Raw genomic sequence first — 15,859 nt, 5'->3', positions numbered from 1 at the left:
CCCTTCTCTCCTTTTGTTTAAAGGACATCTGGCCAAACATCTGCAAATGCACACTCATCTCGAAGCCATGCAGTGTTTCAGATTATTCTTAGAAGGAAAGGGAAACTGCATGGTAAATTTTCTCTGATTGATTTGGCTGGCAATGAAAGAGGAGCAGATACTTCTAGTGCAGATAGGCAGACGCGACTGGAAGGTGCGGAAATTAACAAGAGCCTTTTAGCACTCAAGGTAACTGAACTGTTTCCATTGCCTTTGAGTAGGTGGAAGCCTTCTACATATAATAGCAATGACTATTAAAATGAATGTTTTTGCAGGCTTTGCTGGTCTACATTGTCTACTGATGGGACGGATAAAATAATGTATCGGTTTTTCCTCTAAATGCCTGAAGGAACATTTGGTAGTTACCAAGTAGAAACATTGCAGAAACATTGTGCTGTAAACTTGCACCTAGTTAAAACAGAAAAAAACACAAAACGAACACTCAACAAAATCCCCTGTGGTTGAATTTGAAGATACATGTTTAAAATGGGAGGACGGGTGACTTACTTTGGTACTCAAGGTCTGAAATACTAACTGGAAATACTCTTAATGATCTCAGTATTTCTTTTTTTTTTAAATAAAAAATAAAGTTACCTTTACAACATATTTATTTGCTGCTGTTAGTTAATTCACTAAATCAACACAACAGCAACATATCCAGAAAGAACTACCAAATAGATTAAAATAACCCTTGAAAGTTGGAATCCATTTTTGACTACTCTTCTTTACAGCAAATTGTCTGATACAGTCACTTTTCAGATTTCAATACATTAATCCAGGACACATGAGAGAGCTAAGAAATATTATCTAAATATTCATATGCCTTTTTTTTGTTTATTTTGTAATGCTCGAAAGAGGTTCAGTCTAAATAGGGAAAGTAATTTTTTTGTCTCAACTGGGGAAGCAGTAGTTTTGAATGTCTCAGAACTTACCTCTGTTGTTGGTTAGTTTGGCTTAGGTTGACTGCTCTCAGCATCAGCACCGTGGTTTTATATAAAGATCTGAACCCCCAAATCACTGTGCTTACTTTTTTATCCCCAGTATAAACTTAGGAGAAGACTTGTATCTAACTCTAAGAAGATCTCACAAAACACCACAAAATTCTAATGTGTAATGTGTCATTGCAAATTTGTATGGCATGTCGAAAAATTGGAAGCAGCAGTTCCAAAATAGTGGCTTATTTTGATTTAGCATCAAAGTAAATAATGGAATCAACATTGTGTTGATGTTATCCCCTGTTTCCAGATGAAACTGAATAAAGCTGGTTTGGTTTTGGTTTGTTTGACTTTTTTCAGTTTACTTGTTGATTTTGTACCGACTAATGCCTTCAGTGCAATACCCATAATACATCATTACTTCATTTTCATAGAGCTTGTGTTTTTAATTATAGTGAAAGGTTCTGCTGCTGCTGTACTAGTGGTTGTGATCTAAATTATATGGGGAAGGGGAATTAAAAATAAGTGGCGGTCTTGCACAGGTCTAAACAGCGGTACAAGAAGATACAAGTTTCTCGATATGTTAGTTTTCCATTTTTTATCTATCCCTAAAAACGTTACCCAGCTTTTTCAATTTGTATTCAAGACCCTTGAATTTATTGTCAAGTTCGGATTAAACTAGTATGTTCTGAGGAGTGGTCTTTGGTGTTCATCCAAGGTTTGCTATTTGCATCTGGATATCAGTCCTGTCTTAACCTGTTCAGATTTTTGGTACAGGAAGTTATTTCTGTAATGTCTCTGCATGGAAGTAGTGTTGTTGTTTCGTTACCTGGTTTCCTGAGCTGTGATGAAAAGCAAAAGCAGTTAAAAACTCCATTAATTTAGAAGCTGGCAGTGTCCTCCTATAATCCTTTTATTAATAAGGAGATAATCCACTTCTAATTTTTCAGGAGAAAGCAAACTAAAAATCATTATTGTCAATTAAAATATCTTAATTAAACTTGTTGGTTGCCCTATCAGTAATTCCACATACACTTTTGTTGCTGGTTTTAGTCTGTAATGTCACTTGTTGAAAATCTCTTGCCTCTCTTCCTGTCTAGTCTGTTTTTCTCCTTATGTAAGTGTATTATTAATGTACAAATTAAAAAAAATTCAAGGAATGCACTGCCTTGCTCACCTCTACATATTGAATCCTTTTTAGCATTTGCATGTTAAATTCACATTCAACAAGCTGCAGTCTTTCTGTTTATCTGAGTTGTGTCCATTCCATAAAATTCAGCTGGTCCATTTTTTAAATAGTCACTTTAGTTCAAGCCAACTTGCCCTTGTATTTGTCCTGTTCTGTATCATGGCAGTTTTATTCTGAGCCTGTATTTAGTTCTGTTTTATGCTGTTTCACAGTCGCAATGTTTTCTTGGATTATCATCCCACAGTTTCTAGCCTGGCTTTTGGAAGAAGCTGTTCCTAGGAAATTTCAAAAGGCCTCAAGGATATAGATGTGGCTGTAGCTGGGGGATTAGCTGAACTGCTGTAGAACTGTTTGTGTAACACAAAGGCCATTCCATCTGTTAGTGCTGCTAAAACCAAAGCTCTAATTTGAACAGCTTTTGAAATATGGTTGACTGAAGAAATTCTGCGAGTAGATGTGTTAAAACTGTACCAAGGAGGCCATGCCTCTGAAGAGATGCCTGTACAGAAAGTATTAAGGCAAAGGCAGAAACTGGAATTAATGATCAAAATATGACGACGACGATGACAACACCACCACAAAAATTTAAATTTAAACTTTCTTTTTGTAAGAAGTAATTTATTAGCTGATGTTATAGCTCTGAGTGGGCAGAAGTGATGTTTGAATTAGTGAGATCCTGGTTTGCACTGTTCTACTTAGTTGCTGCTATAACTTCTGTAGTAATTTTGTAATATTTACACCTGTACTGTATATCTTACTGGAACTCTCCAACCAATTGCAAATATTAGTTTAGCCCCATACCCTTGTGCGTGAAAGAGGAGACCTTATCCCTGTTTTTTGCACATGAATAATATTGTGAAACAGGGAATGACTTAATTTTCAAGTGTCTTCCAGTCTTCAGAACATCAATAGAGAGCTATTCTTACTAGGTTTTTGACCTGTAGAAGCTTTCAGAAAGCTTGTTTTCTTCTGAGCCGTAAAGAAAATCAGTCGTAGAGCTGGAATCAAAACTACTGCTTTTAATGGATAGAATTAACATGTGGATGCTGTTTCTGCTGGTGAAGTTTGTAGATTATTCAGGCTTTTGCAGCTGATAATCAGAAATAATGGTCAGTCTGGACATTTAACATCAACAATCATTTTTAGTTTGGTTTATCGTTGTTGGATAAAATAGATGTAAATATTTTGGATGAGACTCAGAAAGTTTTTAGGCTCCTGAGTACTTTTTAAGTTCCTACCTCTGCTGAACTTATAGAGTTAAAAGCCTAACATTTTTTGAATCCAAGCTTTAATGGTAAATTTTTATGACATTTTAGGGGACAGCAACATAATGAAGGCATGTATTTTCTGATTTTGAACTGCATTTGTATTATATGTATTCAAACCATGTTAAAGAATGCATAAATGTGTTTGTTCTTTCAGGAGTGCATTAGAGCCTTAGGCCGAAATAAACCTCATACGCCCTTCAGAGCAAGTAAACTTACTCAGGTGCTAAGAGATTCATTCATAGGCGAAAACTCCCGTACCTGTATGGTAAGTTGGTTTGGTTTACTGTTTGTTCTAACAATTACAAAGAGGAAAGATGCTGGAAAATTAGGCTTTTGTGTTTAAAACTGGTCACTTGCTATCAGCAATAATTTAGACTTAAGTTTATCCACTAACTGACACTATATGTGGAGTGAGATGTTCAGCAGAGACATTTCAGATAATTTGCTCCCTTCTCACTTTTTATTTGCCTTTTGTATTACTTGTTCTAGTTTTCTAGCTAGGTACCTAGCTAGAAACACTTCCAGTTTGAGAAGTTTGTTTTGTTTGTTTGTTTATTTTTAGTAGTGTCTTAATTATATGAGAGTATTGTTTGTTGGCTCGGACTTTTGGAAAAGGCGGTGTAGACTAGAAGTACAATGGTGAGTTATGATCTTTAAATGACAAGTACACATTTAAAGTTGGTATTAAAGGCATCAGAATATGATCTAGAATATTATCCCCCTCAGAATACAGGGGGGAAATAGTTCGGTTAGATGGGATGGTATTGTATAAACGTGCACTCGTATCATTGTGAAAAACAGAATTCTTCTGTCAGATGGTGGAAAAAGCATTGATGTCCAGCTGTTTTGTTTGTGCACCCTTAACATTTCTCCTTATGGAAATGCAAACTCTCTGCAGTGGACACCGATTGCTAGGCTTGTTTGTGCTGATTACTTTTCACAAACTCCTTTGAATTAATTAGACAAAACGCCAGAGAAGTCTGCAGACCACAATGTGAAGACCATGGTGTTAGGGCAGCCTAGTCTTCCCTTTAGCTGTTAGGTATGGTTCTACTTTGAAAATGGTGGTAAAATACCATTTTCTATTAAACTTTTTTCTCCTTCAGTTCTCTGATGAAAAGACAGGATTGTTTTGTTTCCACTGAGACATAACTTCATAAATCCTGTGCGGGATCAGAAAACTAAATTGTGCATCTCTAGCTAGTGTATCCACACTGCTGAAGAAGGTGTGGAAAATTAGTCTGTTGGAAATTACTCTCTATACCTAGAATAAGTAACATTTCTGAATATTTCATGAAGTTCTCACAATCACCCTTAAGTCATTAAAGTGCTAACAAACTGTCTTTGTTTTGGTTAAGCTTTTTTATTTAATGATTACTCTTCTTATAGAGCTGTTATAACATTTTTAACCACTTAAATGTGTGAGGATGCCATCGGTAATAATCCACAATCTATGGGTGTTTCATTTCTGATAAAGCTTGCTTCCTTTATTTTATATTCAATATAATTCTAAATTAGGGAAAAAAACCTCTCTTAAAAGTGAGTGGAAATATGCTTGAATTATTTTTTTATTTTTGCATTCATATTACTAGTCGCTTTAGAAATAAGAATAAGAAAACCCTTTCATGATGAGATACTGCTTTAAAACTCAGCGTTCTGTTACTTTTTCCTCTATTTTCTCAGTACTAGGACCACTTGTGACATTCTGGTTTTAGTGTTTACATGCAATTTTTATCACGAATTTCATAAGGAGAGTTTTTTCTTCAGATGCTGATGTGGTAAGGCATACACTTGAGTGGTTGTGGCTTACTCTGAATCATAGTTGAAAGGAAGTAGGGAAAGAGAAGAAACCTACAGCGCATCTTTACATTTGTTTGAATTGAGCTCTTGCACTTGCAGGACTTGTTCCTCCGATAACTAGATAGATGCAGAATGAAGCTGTCTGTCTGCAGATCTGAGAGGTTTCTGAACAGCATATATTGCATTGACAGAGGTTTAGGAGATACCTTAGCCTGGAGTTACCTCCAGCCCTCTCCAGTTTGCTGGAAAGATGAGAGGAGATTTGCACGCCAGTGGCCAAGTGGTAGGAATAGTGGATAATGATCAACAGCTTCACCCCTCTTCTGGGTCTTCCTTTGCCTCTTTTAGCACGACAATTTATTCAGCCTTCCAGTGTGGTATTTACAGTTGGCTCGGTGGCACGGTGTGCCTTGTTTGTAAGCGTGTTCATACGTAGGTTTTATATTGTACACTGGCAAAATTTTACTGATGAAATTTACAGGGAAAGGAAAGGGCAAGTCATATGGTTTATGATAGCTCAAGTTGAACAATTTTTTATTGAATTAAGAGAGAGTACTTATCCTGCAGGTGTGCTGACTGCTAGTTTGCAGCAGAGCCATGTAACTAGCAGTGGTGCTTCAAACTTGTGAAAATGATTGCAAAAATAGTTTAATAATGTTTAACCTTAAAATAGTTTAACCTTTCAGATTTCTACAGTTGACTGTATAGATCATTGCTATGTTCTCCAGAAGTGTCTGCTTTTATGTGAAGTAAATCAAAGCATAGAAGAACTTTTTAGTTATAACTATCAAAAGGTAACATGTACATCATGATAGTATTTCCTCCAAACTATGTTTGGCCTGTTACAGGCAAAGCAGATTCGTGAGTTTGCAATGTAGAAATATTATTCAATTGGAAAATATTATTTAGTGGGCATGTAAGACCTCTTTTAAGATGCTGGTTTTGCTTGTCGGTGAAGAGGCATTTATTGTAAAGGGATTCCTCAACAAGACAAAGGTTTCATCCAGTGTTCTCATGTGCTGTTAGAGAGTAAGACATTTTGCAAATATGTGGTGCTTTTCAGTGTGGAATGCACATAAAATGGTGTAGTAAAAACTTGTGATTTTAACTTTCTAAGAGATTCTTGAAATGTCTTGGTATAAAATACCTCCTGGGCCTTTTCCACTTGCTTTCTGACATACTGTTCTTTAAATGGGATGTTTAAATCAAATTCATTTGGTATTTTCTACATTTAATTTTTATTTGACTTTTCCTTTTATTGTTTATGGACTTCTTGTTTCAATTTTAAAAATTACATCTTTAGAGATGGAGCATTCGCTTCTGTATGTAATGTTAAACTGCGATTTGGAAAGTGACTTTTTTTCAAATTTCAGAAAAAAAATTTGAAAAATAACTTCATAATGTGGACAGTTATGACTAGGATCTGCTTCATTCCAAAGAAATCCAGAACCATACAGTCAGCAAAAATTGGTTGTTTTGAACTTTATTAGTCATTCAGTTTTACTGAAGTTCTTGTCCTTAAATAGTTTCAAAAACCATTTAAAGTTGTTTTTGATGAGTTACCTAGTAGGATAATGTACCATCATTTGAAATTTGCGGTGTAGCTATGTAGAATAGTCTCATTTTTTAACCAGTGCTGCATCCTTGACGTGCTGCAGTTATAGCTGAAATGCCAGACCCTTCAGCCCTCTGGGGTGGGAATGGGAACCTGCAGACTTAGTGTCTCAGAAGGGCCATTGATCCCACTGTGAGGGCTTATAAGCAGCGTAGATGCATTTGAAATAGGAAAAATTGTAATTACGGGTCTCAAAGATATTCCTGTCAATAAATAGTGCAGCTTTTTCCATCCTCATCTGGAATTAAGAACGAGGAAGAGTTCAACAGAGAGGTCAGAGTCCTCCTGTCCTGCCTGTCCTGGGCTTGCTGGGGCGTGAGGATGTGTGATGTCGTGGGTGTTCGTGTTCAGCAGGCCGGGCCTGGTGCCCTGATTGGGGCTGTCCCCGCAGCAGGTGGCACCGTGGTGGCACGTCCCCGTGGCAGCCATACCTTGTATGCTTTAAAGCGTTGGAGCAGTCCCCCGGCATTGCGGCATTGCCATCCGTGGTGTGCTCTGAATGCTGAGCTGATGGGAGAGGTGCACGCATCTTTCATGTTAAATGAGTTTGGAAGGATTTTAGGAACTTGCAGGTTTTTGTTAATTACCACCTAGAACACTTTATAAAGAGGCATGCAATCATATGATCTTTTTAAATCTACACTTGTTGTTCTCATTACTAACTGATGTGTACCAGTATTAGAGGTTCAAACTTTAGTCTGCATGGTAGCAGGCTCTTTAGACTTTCTAAGCCCCACTCACCACATATTTTTCCTTTCTCACCAGTAGGATAAATTACTCTCAGGATGCCTACCTGTGCTTTTGCACAGTAATGTCAGGAGCAGGATGAAAGAGAAGACCAGGATTATCTAATCTTCACCAGTTTCAGTCTCCTGATGCTGTGCTGCCACAAAAAATGTTAGGGTGTAGGATCATAGACTTGTTTGTCCTGGGTAGTGCCTTTATGGCTGTCCTGAAAGGAGCACAGATGAAAACACTGGACTGTTGAGAGAAGCTAGGACAAATAATGATGCCGCTGTTGCCTGATCACAGGTATTCATTTTGCTGAGTTCTGGAAAGAAGGTGAGATCTTCAGGGTATTTTATTTGGCTGGAAAAGGAAAGACATATAGATTAGAGATACATCTGATAATAGGCTAGCTCTCAGGTATTGTTTACAGATAACTTCTAACTGAGAAAAAATAAGTAACTTAAGAAAATATTTAAACACATGCTTATCTTTAATATTAATTAGCTATAGTTTTGGACTGTGGCCAAAACGATCTTTCAAATCAGTATGCAGTCTGCTTGACTGGAGAACAGCCTACAAATATATATTAAAAAAATAATCTGGTAATATGCATTTGCATAGTATATTGCCAAGACAGTGAGATGGGGGAAGTTGATTGAGTTTCTATGAATTCTTAATGTTCCAAGTATGGTTAAAAAAATTAAATTGAATTAAATTGAAGCTTTGACTTGACATCTGTCTTATTGACATGACATTGCATAAGGACAGCTGTATACAATAGACAGTTTTTGTAGAAGATCTCAGATGAAACTGGAGATTAAAAAAAATAAAGGGAATTTGAATTCATTGACCGTTTCATCTGTACAAAGTGATTTGTTAATGTGTGGCTTGTTTTCTCCAGATCGCCACTATTTCTCCAGGAATGGCATCGTGTGAAAACACTTTAAATACGCTGAGATACGCCAATAGGTATGGAAAACCTCATTGCTTATAGCTATACTGGCTGTTGATCACTGACATTTGGAATATTGTTGTTCCATGATGTATAATTATTTTAGCTACTTGAATAATTTTATCATACTTGCATTCCTTAATAAGCTTAAAACCAAATTACTGATGCAGGCTCACATTTAATTTGAATTGTCACTTTTTATAACCATTACAATAGAATCAATAGAAACTGCATTTAAGCCATTATCCAGAGATGGATAATGTGGATTGCAAGGAATGTGGGAGGTGCCCCTGTTAGTTTTTCCCTTGCTCTGGAGGCACCATCTCTTGCGTTAGGAGTAGTCAGTATTCATGATGATTCCCTGGGGTGTTAGCTAAAACATCTTCCTGCAGTGTGGGGTTTTTTTCATCCCCTTGGTGGAATTGCATGCAGTTGCCAGTCTGTTCCATACATGTATATGATATGATATTCCCAACTTCAGGCAAATATCTGAGACCCCTAAGTAAAGAGTCAGTTAATCCAAAAGTGACTATAATCATGTAGAGAAATTAGTACCTCCAGAGACTGATGCAGCATATCTGAGACTGGTACTGCTCTCTGAAAGTGTTCGCCTCTATTCAGTGAGCGTGAAAGGTGCCTTCCCTTGTTGAAGTTCTTCATTTAATGACTGTGGAGATGGAGGGACCAGGTTCTGCTTGTCCCTGCAGTCAAACCTGCGACCCAGAGACTCACCCCATGCTTTGCTGCAAAGAACAAAGGAGGCGAGTGTGCCCCTGGGCCATCAGAAACCCTGGTTTGGCCAGAAGAAGCCACAGTCCAGTGGCCTGCTTGCCCCAGTGAAAGACAGGGCAGAACCATGTCTGCTCCTGGGTGGCTAGGCACTCCTGGCCAGTCGCTAGCTGGGCACAAAGGGCTGCTAGGAAAGCTTACCGCCTGCTCGTCTCAACACACGAATGTCTCTGTATCTGGGTCGTGTGAGCTCATAGCAAACCTGCCTGGCTTGGACCAGTCTGTGTGATTTCCTTCCTGGTGAGAAGGTGCCATCTACTCCCCTGCTTATGGTCACATAATGAAGGACCTTGCACATTCATCAAGACTCATTGGATCTTTGACCCCTTATAGAATACGTGTTGCTGAAGTCACTCCAGAAAAAGGCACTGCAAAACCAATTAAACACTTATTTCTAGTATCCTAAATAGTTGTGCTGAAACTGTTTCTTCCCGTTGGTGTTAAATTTGTATGTTGTTATGGAGTAAATGCCTGTCACTGTAAAGCTGCCTCATGTGTTTTGTGGTACTATTTTAATTTTTTCTGGCAACACTATCATTTTCATTGATACAATTAGTTTTTAGGTGCTGGGCCACCAGCAGTGTGTGCAGTGTAAGACGGGGTACAACAGAATTAAAAGTTTTGTAGCTGACGTGGTTTGGTATTTTAAAGGGAGCCATTTAGTGGAATATTGAATGTAGAGCAAATTTTGGTAACTGCACAAACTGAAATATGGAACTACTGTTCTGTGCTATAACACAGCTGTTATAGTCCCCTGCAAATTAGCAGCACTGGTTTTGTTCAGTTTTGTTAGTGTTCTGTCACTCTGTTTGCAGAAGGTTTAAATAAGTTGGCACATTTGTGTATTAATATAACAATAATTTTGTAGTTAAACTATTAAAGAAGTATGCTAAACAAAGAGTTGTCATTTTAACTGTGTTTATGAGAACATTTAATTTGCTGCTGTATTTTGCTGCTGCAGAGTAAAGGAATTTGGAATTAGTCCTTCGGACATTCCCTTCTCACAGGGTAGTGGCAGTCGCTCTGATCTCTCTCCTTCCTATGAGTATGACGACTTTTCTCCTTCAGTCACCAGGTCTACTTCATTCTATACATGGATTCTTTATTTTTAAGTTTTCTTTTTTGGCTATGTAATTTTACAGACCAACCTTTCATTAGTCCCCTTGCCTTGAGTCACACATACTTTGTTTTTATTTTGTTTGCCAGGTGATGATTCTGCATGATCTGCAATCATCTTCCCAGTATTTTGTTCACCCTGCTTAAAATTCACACTCTGTATCCAGGCTTGCTAGTTTCCCTGATACATTTTTAAAAAAATGATGATGTTACCTTTGTACATTTAGTGGACCAAATCTGACAGGTCTGTTTAGGGTAATTTGAATATCTCTGATTAAAAAAGAAAACAATTTTCGTACGTATATTTTAAAAACTTTTCATTACTCTGAAGATGAATGAAAAACAGTTTTCATTGTAATAAATAAGTGCTACTTGAAAAAACATTTTCCCTTTAAGAAAATGAAGAATATGTTCTATACTTGCACTTGATGTGTCTGTTTCGTAAACTTGCTTTTAAATAGGGGTTTTTTTGACAGAATCATCATCAGTCTTCTAAACTGTTTTCATGCTGCAAGAGCATAACATTTTAAGAAGATATTTTCACCTTTGAAATTGTTTTAATTAAAGCATCTGTTCATTCTCGGAGATACTTGGTGGCAAATGATTATTTTTTTCAGAATTTATTTGCTTATATCAGCTAGTGGAGTACTGATTGACTAACGTTTTTAAAGCACAGTTGTGTATACAGAAGAAGATGGTCAGGTTTAGGGTGCCAGATGAACTTTTCTTTCAAATATTACTCATTGTTACGGTGTGAATATTGAGTGTTTGGAGATTTTTGCCCTCTTAACTGTTAATGAGTAGTAACATTTCAAGCAGAAAATGCCTCTTGCTAGAAGATGGTCTGTAATCCACCTGCAAGTATTTGAAATTCAATGTTCCATGCTGTTTAGGAGTTGGAATAACATCTTTTTGTCACCAAAAGTACACTAAATTTGTGAAGCTGACATCATCATCCTTATTAAATTAATTAATTGCCCATAAACCCATAGAGCTTTATTTTCAGTGTGTCTCTTTTGCACAGGAAGTTACTGATTTACACATGAATCATTTTCTGCTTGTAGGGTGAAGGAGCTGACGGTCGATCCTAACACCACAGGAGATATCCGCCCCATTATACACCATGTTCCCAATCAGATCGATGACTTGGACACACAGTGGGGTGTGGGGAGCTCTCCTCAGAGAGATGATCTCAAACTGCTTTGTGAACAAAATGTGAGTGGTTTACAGCATTTCGTGGAAAGAGATGATGATAAATACAGTAGCAGAACAGATCCAGAGTAATGTGTATTTATAGCCTGTTAGCAAGATCATTAAGTAAATACAGCATGCCTCTTTGCGTTTTTACGGTATTATGTTCATTCCCATGCGAAACAAAACAAGACCAGAAATGTTTCTAGAGAATGTTTTACTTTTCTTAATATTCCTTGCTGATTATGGCTTTTAGTGTCTAGGCAAGGTCTGCTCTATGCTCTGGCATTCTTCAGGGTGCATTTTACCCAACACAGCTTCATATATTTTCTAGGCAGTTAGAAGTATCCTGGGACACTTATCTGTTTTGTTTGACACTCTTGTATTTTTAAGCAGTATTCTCCCTGCATTCAACACCCATTTCAAGCGAGTTTGCCTTTCTCTGTATTTAGAAATCAGGCTACCCATCATTCCTCTTCCCAACACCCTGGTTTTCCTGGGGTCTGGGAGAGAGCCACATCATGTTCTCAGCATATGTCCCTGGGCTGCAGGTATGGGGAGCTGAGAGGCATCTTCTAAAGGGCATTTCCCCCTCATTGGTGATTATCAGCTCTAGTCATGGTTCCTTAAATGTTCAACAGGGATTAAAACTCAGTTTGTGAAAATGCTGATGGAAGACAGAAAAGAAAAATCCTTGCTATACTAACTTACCTTTTGCAAGACTCTCTGCCTTCTCAGACACCTCTTCATGGTGTCTGCTGTATTTCTCATTTTGGTAACTGCCTCTTTTTCCAGGACTCTATTTTATAAGAACAATCTACTGATTCCTAGAGCTTCCCACTGGGCAGTCCTTCCCACTAGATATCCTTTCATATCATGCTTTTTGATTGTTCATGTGGAATTAAATTAAGCTTTACAATATGCTTTAAAAAAATGTTTCAAAGGCATTGTATAGGCAACTATACTGTCTTGCTAAAAAATTAATTACAGCCTATGCAGAGCTTTCCCCTTTGACTGATTTCTAAAGAAGCCCTGATAGCCCCAGTTAGTATACCCACATTGTGCATTCTTCTAATGTATTAATCACTATGTACATTTTAGATTTTTAATGTTACATCTGTTCCACCTCTTTCCCAAAGGATTAATTTAATTTTGATTTCCTGAAATTTATTGAATGTAATTGGTGTTCTCTTTTCTTGAAAATTGTTGTCTGTCTATTGCGATACGCACAATAAAAAGACCTGACAGAAAAACAGAGTTTTCTTTAGGCATTCAAACCTACTAGATATTAACATTCTTCCCGTGTTACTTGTTCTTCCCAATATTTTAACTTGTTTTTTTTAATGTGGAATATTCTGCTTTCTGATATTCACTAGGATTAGTGGCTGGAAATTTTTAGTGAGTATGAATTAAGTTTAACTCTGTGAACATTTTTACTTTGTTTCCCTCTCGTCTCATTTCTGGAGATTTTCTTGTTAGAAGTATTAAATTATATTTTTGACAGGTTCTGCCTTCTGCATATTTCTTTTCATGTTCTGTGATGTGATGGATCGCATTCATTTCCTGTAGCCACAGTTCTTTCCAGACTAACAAACTTAACTATTGTTTCTAGGAAGAGGAAGTTTCTCCGCAGTTGTTTACTTTCCATGAAGCTGTGTCACAGATGGTAGAAATGGAAGAGCAAGTAGTAGAAGACCACAGGGCTGTCTTCCAGGTAAAAGATGGAGCTGTACTTTGTTTTACCCTAGTCCAGGAATTCAGGTTTTCCCAATAAAAGTGCATAGTCTTGGAGATGCAGGGCATGATCCTGTCATTCTGCTGCAGTCAAAGATTTCTAAATTGTTTCATTATGCTAAGCCCATTGTAGCAAACAATCAGGGACAGATCCCATAACTACTGATCTTTGTCCCCGTGATGAAAGAGAAGCATATTTCTGTATCACCAGAGAAATTTAGTAAAATTTTCCGTTTCTTCTTGACAAACATTCCTAAATAGACTGTGTTCATTGTAAGAAAAGTTGCCATTTTCTTTTTACTATTTTTGCTATTCACTGTGTGTTCTGTTGGAGTCCTTTTCCAGCATTAGTGACTGTGGGTTTTTTCTAATTGCAGAGAGTTTACTCAGATTGGTCTTGAAATTTTCGATTTCACTGTCTAATTGATGCCAATATTCCTATGCTAGAGCTGGCAATTAGTAGCACCATTTCTGTTTGGTCGTCTCCCTCTACAATACTGCAGTACTCCCGCCAAGTATCTCATCTGGGTATCCTTTTGTGACATCTCCCTCTGAGATACTGAGATCCAGAAGAGAGACATATGTTTCTAACTGCCTGTTTGCTTCCTTTTTACGGATACATAAAGGTTTTCTCTTACTAGTAGTCAAGGTCTTTGGAAGGAATACTGCCCATGCAGCATAATGCTGGTCAGTGCCATGGAGCCTTTTACATTCACAAAACAAATTGCAGCAATAAGTGTGAGTTACTAGTTTTCAGAAGGATATGTGAGTTGATTCTGCTCATAGCATCAGAGTCTTTAGGCAGGCTGTCCGTTTGGCACGAATGCTGCAAGAGAACAGCAGCGCATTAAACCTGTAGGGAATACACACATCTCCTCAATGTAGGTATCCAACTTAGTGGAACATTGATGTGTGTTCATAATATAGTAGGATACTAAATAACACATTTTACAACAGATGCAGAGATTTAGTTATTATGAAACATTACCCCTGAAGTAAAACATACAGAAGGGTGGAAGTCATATGCCATAGGCCTCAGCTGTGTCCTAATGCTTGCAACTTCTGGAGAGACAAGCTGCATCAGTTTAATACGTTACTGCCTCTGTGTGTCCATCTGGCCTTCTGCTGGAGATTACTGGTCCCTCCCAGCAGTCACTAGAAGGAAATGTGTCTTGAGACTCAGCTCCCTTCGTTCGCAGCATGGCATGTTAATTTATGCTGGGATGGAGGTGAGCTGTACCAGGTGGAAGTGGTCTTCTGTCAGCTTTCTCCTGGAAGCTGCTGATAGGAAACATCCGTTCCTAACAAAAATGTCAAAAATAGATCAACAGAATGAATTGTGCTCTAGAGGTGTTGGTCATCCTTTATGTTTTGGATGTGCGAGTTTACAGACGAGATGAGATGAATCCTATCCCAGTGTGAGCTCCATCTGTCCTGAAAGCCAAAAAACATACATTGGGTTTGGACTATGCTTTCAATATTGCTTGGGCTACTGAGGCACAGAGGGAAATACTTAATTTTAGTATTTCAGGCCCAGCATGCCTAGAAAGGTCAGCTGCCTTCTGTTTTCAAATCAAAGCATTTCCAATGGGATCAGCTCTCCTGATCACAGCTTCACATGGTTCTGTACGCTTTAAGCTCCTGGCTGTATTCTTCTTTGCCGCAAGGCTTTCTTTTCCCCTCTTTTTTTTTTTTTTTGTAATATTTGGAGTGCAAAGATGCCCAAGAGCTGCTTTAACCAACCTTTACAGTACTCTTATCTGTCTAGGGAGTTAGCTCATCCAGCAGTGAGCTTAAAATCACTCTTATTTATACAGCTTCTCTCAAAATTGTTCTTAATTAAAGACAGAATTATCTTGGCTCCTTAACTGTAGTAATGACGCTATGATTATAGTCAGTGGCAATCAGCCCATACTTAAAATTGAAGCCTGACTTCAAAGTTTGATACCTGCCTAAGGGGACATAACTGTGACATAAAGTTCTGTTCTTTGAGATTCTTAGCTTTACAACCGCCTAATGTTCTGAATTTGAAGAGAACTGGGGTAGGTGGGGTTTACGTGTTGCCAGTATGACCACTGGAATTAAGAAACAATGCAGAAAATGCACAATGTTGCTGAATTAGGAATAAGGTTTCAGTTTTGCTGAATGAGGAATAAGGTTTCATTTCAGGATTGAAATCTGTTATATTGAGGTGACTAGACAATAAAAGTGTAGTCATCTTGAGAAAAGGTCTAATTCAGCTCTTTGTCTTGAAACTTGTCTTGAAACTTTGCTGAGGTATTTAGTTGTTTTTTTTTAACTTGTGTCTAGGAATCTATTAGATGGCTGGAAGATGAAAAAGCTCTTCTTGAGATGACAGAAGAAGTAGACTACGATGTGGATTCTTACGCTACCCAACTTGAAGCAATTCTAGAGCAAAAAATTGATATTCTGACTGAACTCAGAGGTAGATGGCTTTTAATCACTTTTGTGTGCATTATTAGCAGTGTGTTTTCATATGCC

General features: G+C 37.7%; 1 protein-coding gene across 5 annotated transcripts in view; it reads left to right on the top strand.

The window, feature by feature from the left end:
- Positions 1-15,859, top strand: part of KIF2A (kinesin family member 2A) — a 55,967-nt gene that overhangs the window by 36,504 nt on the left and 3,604 nt on the right. For 2 of the 5 annotated variants that reach the window (XM_075447144.1, XM_075447142.1), the window contains exons 14-20: positions 24-228; positions 3,586-3,696; positions 8,477-8,544; positions 10,278-10,391; positions 11,497-11,647; positions 13,236-13,337; positions 15,668-15,803. In XM_075447144.1, coding sequence (XP_075303259.1) covers positions 24-228; positions 3,586-3,696; positions 8,477-8,544; positions 10,278-10,391; positions 11,497-11,647; positions 13,236-13,337; positions 15,668-15,803 — 887 coding nt within the window. The remainder of the gene's footprint in view (positions 1-23; positions 229-3,585; positions 3,697-8,476; positions 8,545-10,277; positions 10,392-11,496; positions 11,648-13,235; positions 13,338-15,667; positions 15,804-15,859) is intronic. The other 3 variants (XM_075447146.1, XM_075447145.1, XM_075447143.1) reach the window with 2 other exon arrangements.

Source organism: Opisthocomus hoazin, chromosome Z (assembly GCF_030867145.1).
Source record: "Opisthocomus hoazin isolate bOpiHoa1 chromosome Z, bOpiHoa1.hap1, whole genome shotgun sequence".
Taxonomy (NCBI): domain Eukaryota; kingdom Metazoa; phylum Chordata; class Aves; order Opisthocomiformes; family Opisthocomidae; genus Opisthocomus; species Opisthocomus hoazin.
This window is presented reverse-complemented; position numbering and strand designations above follow the sequence as displayed.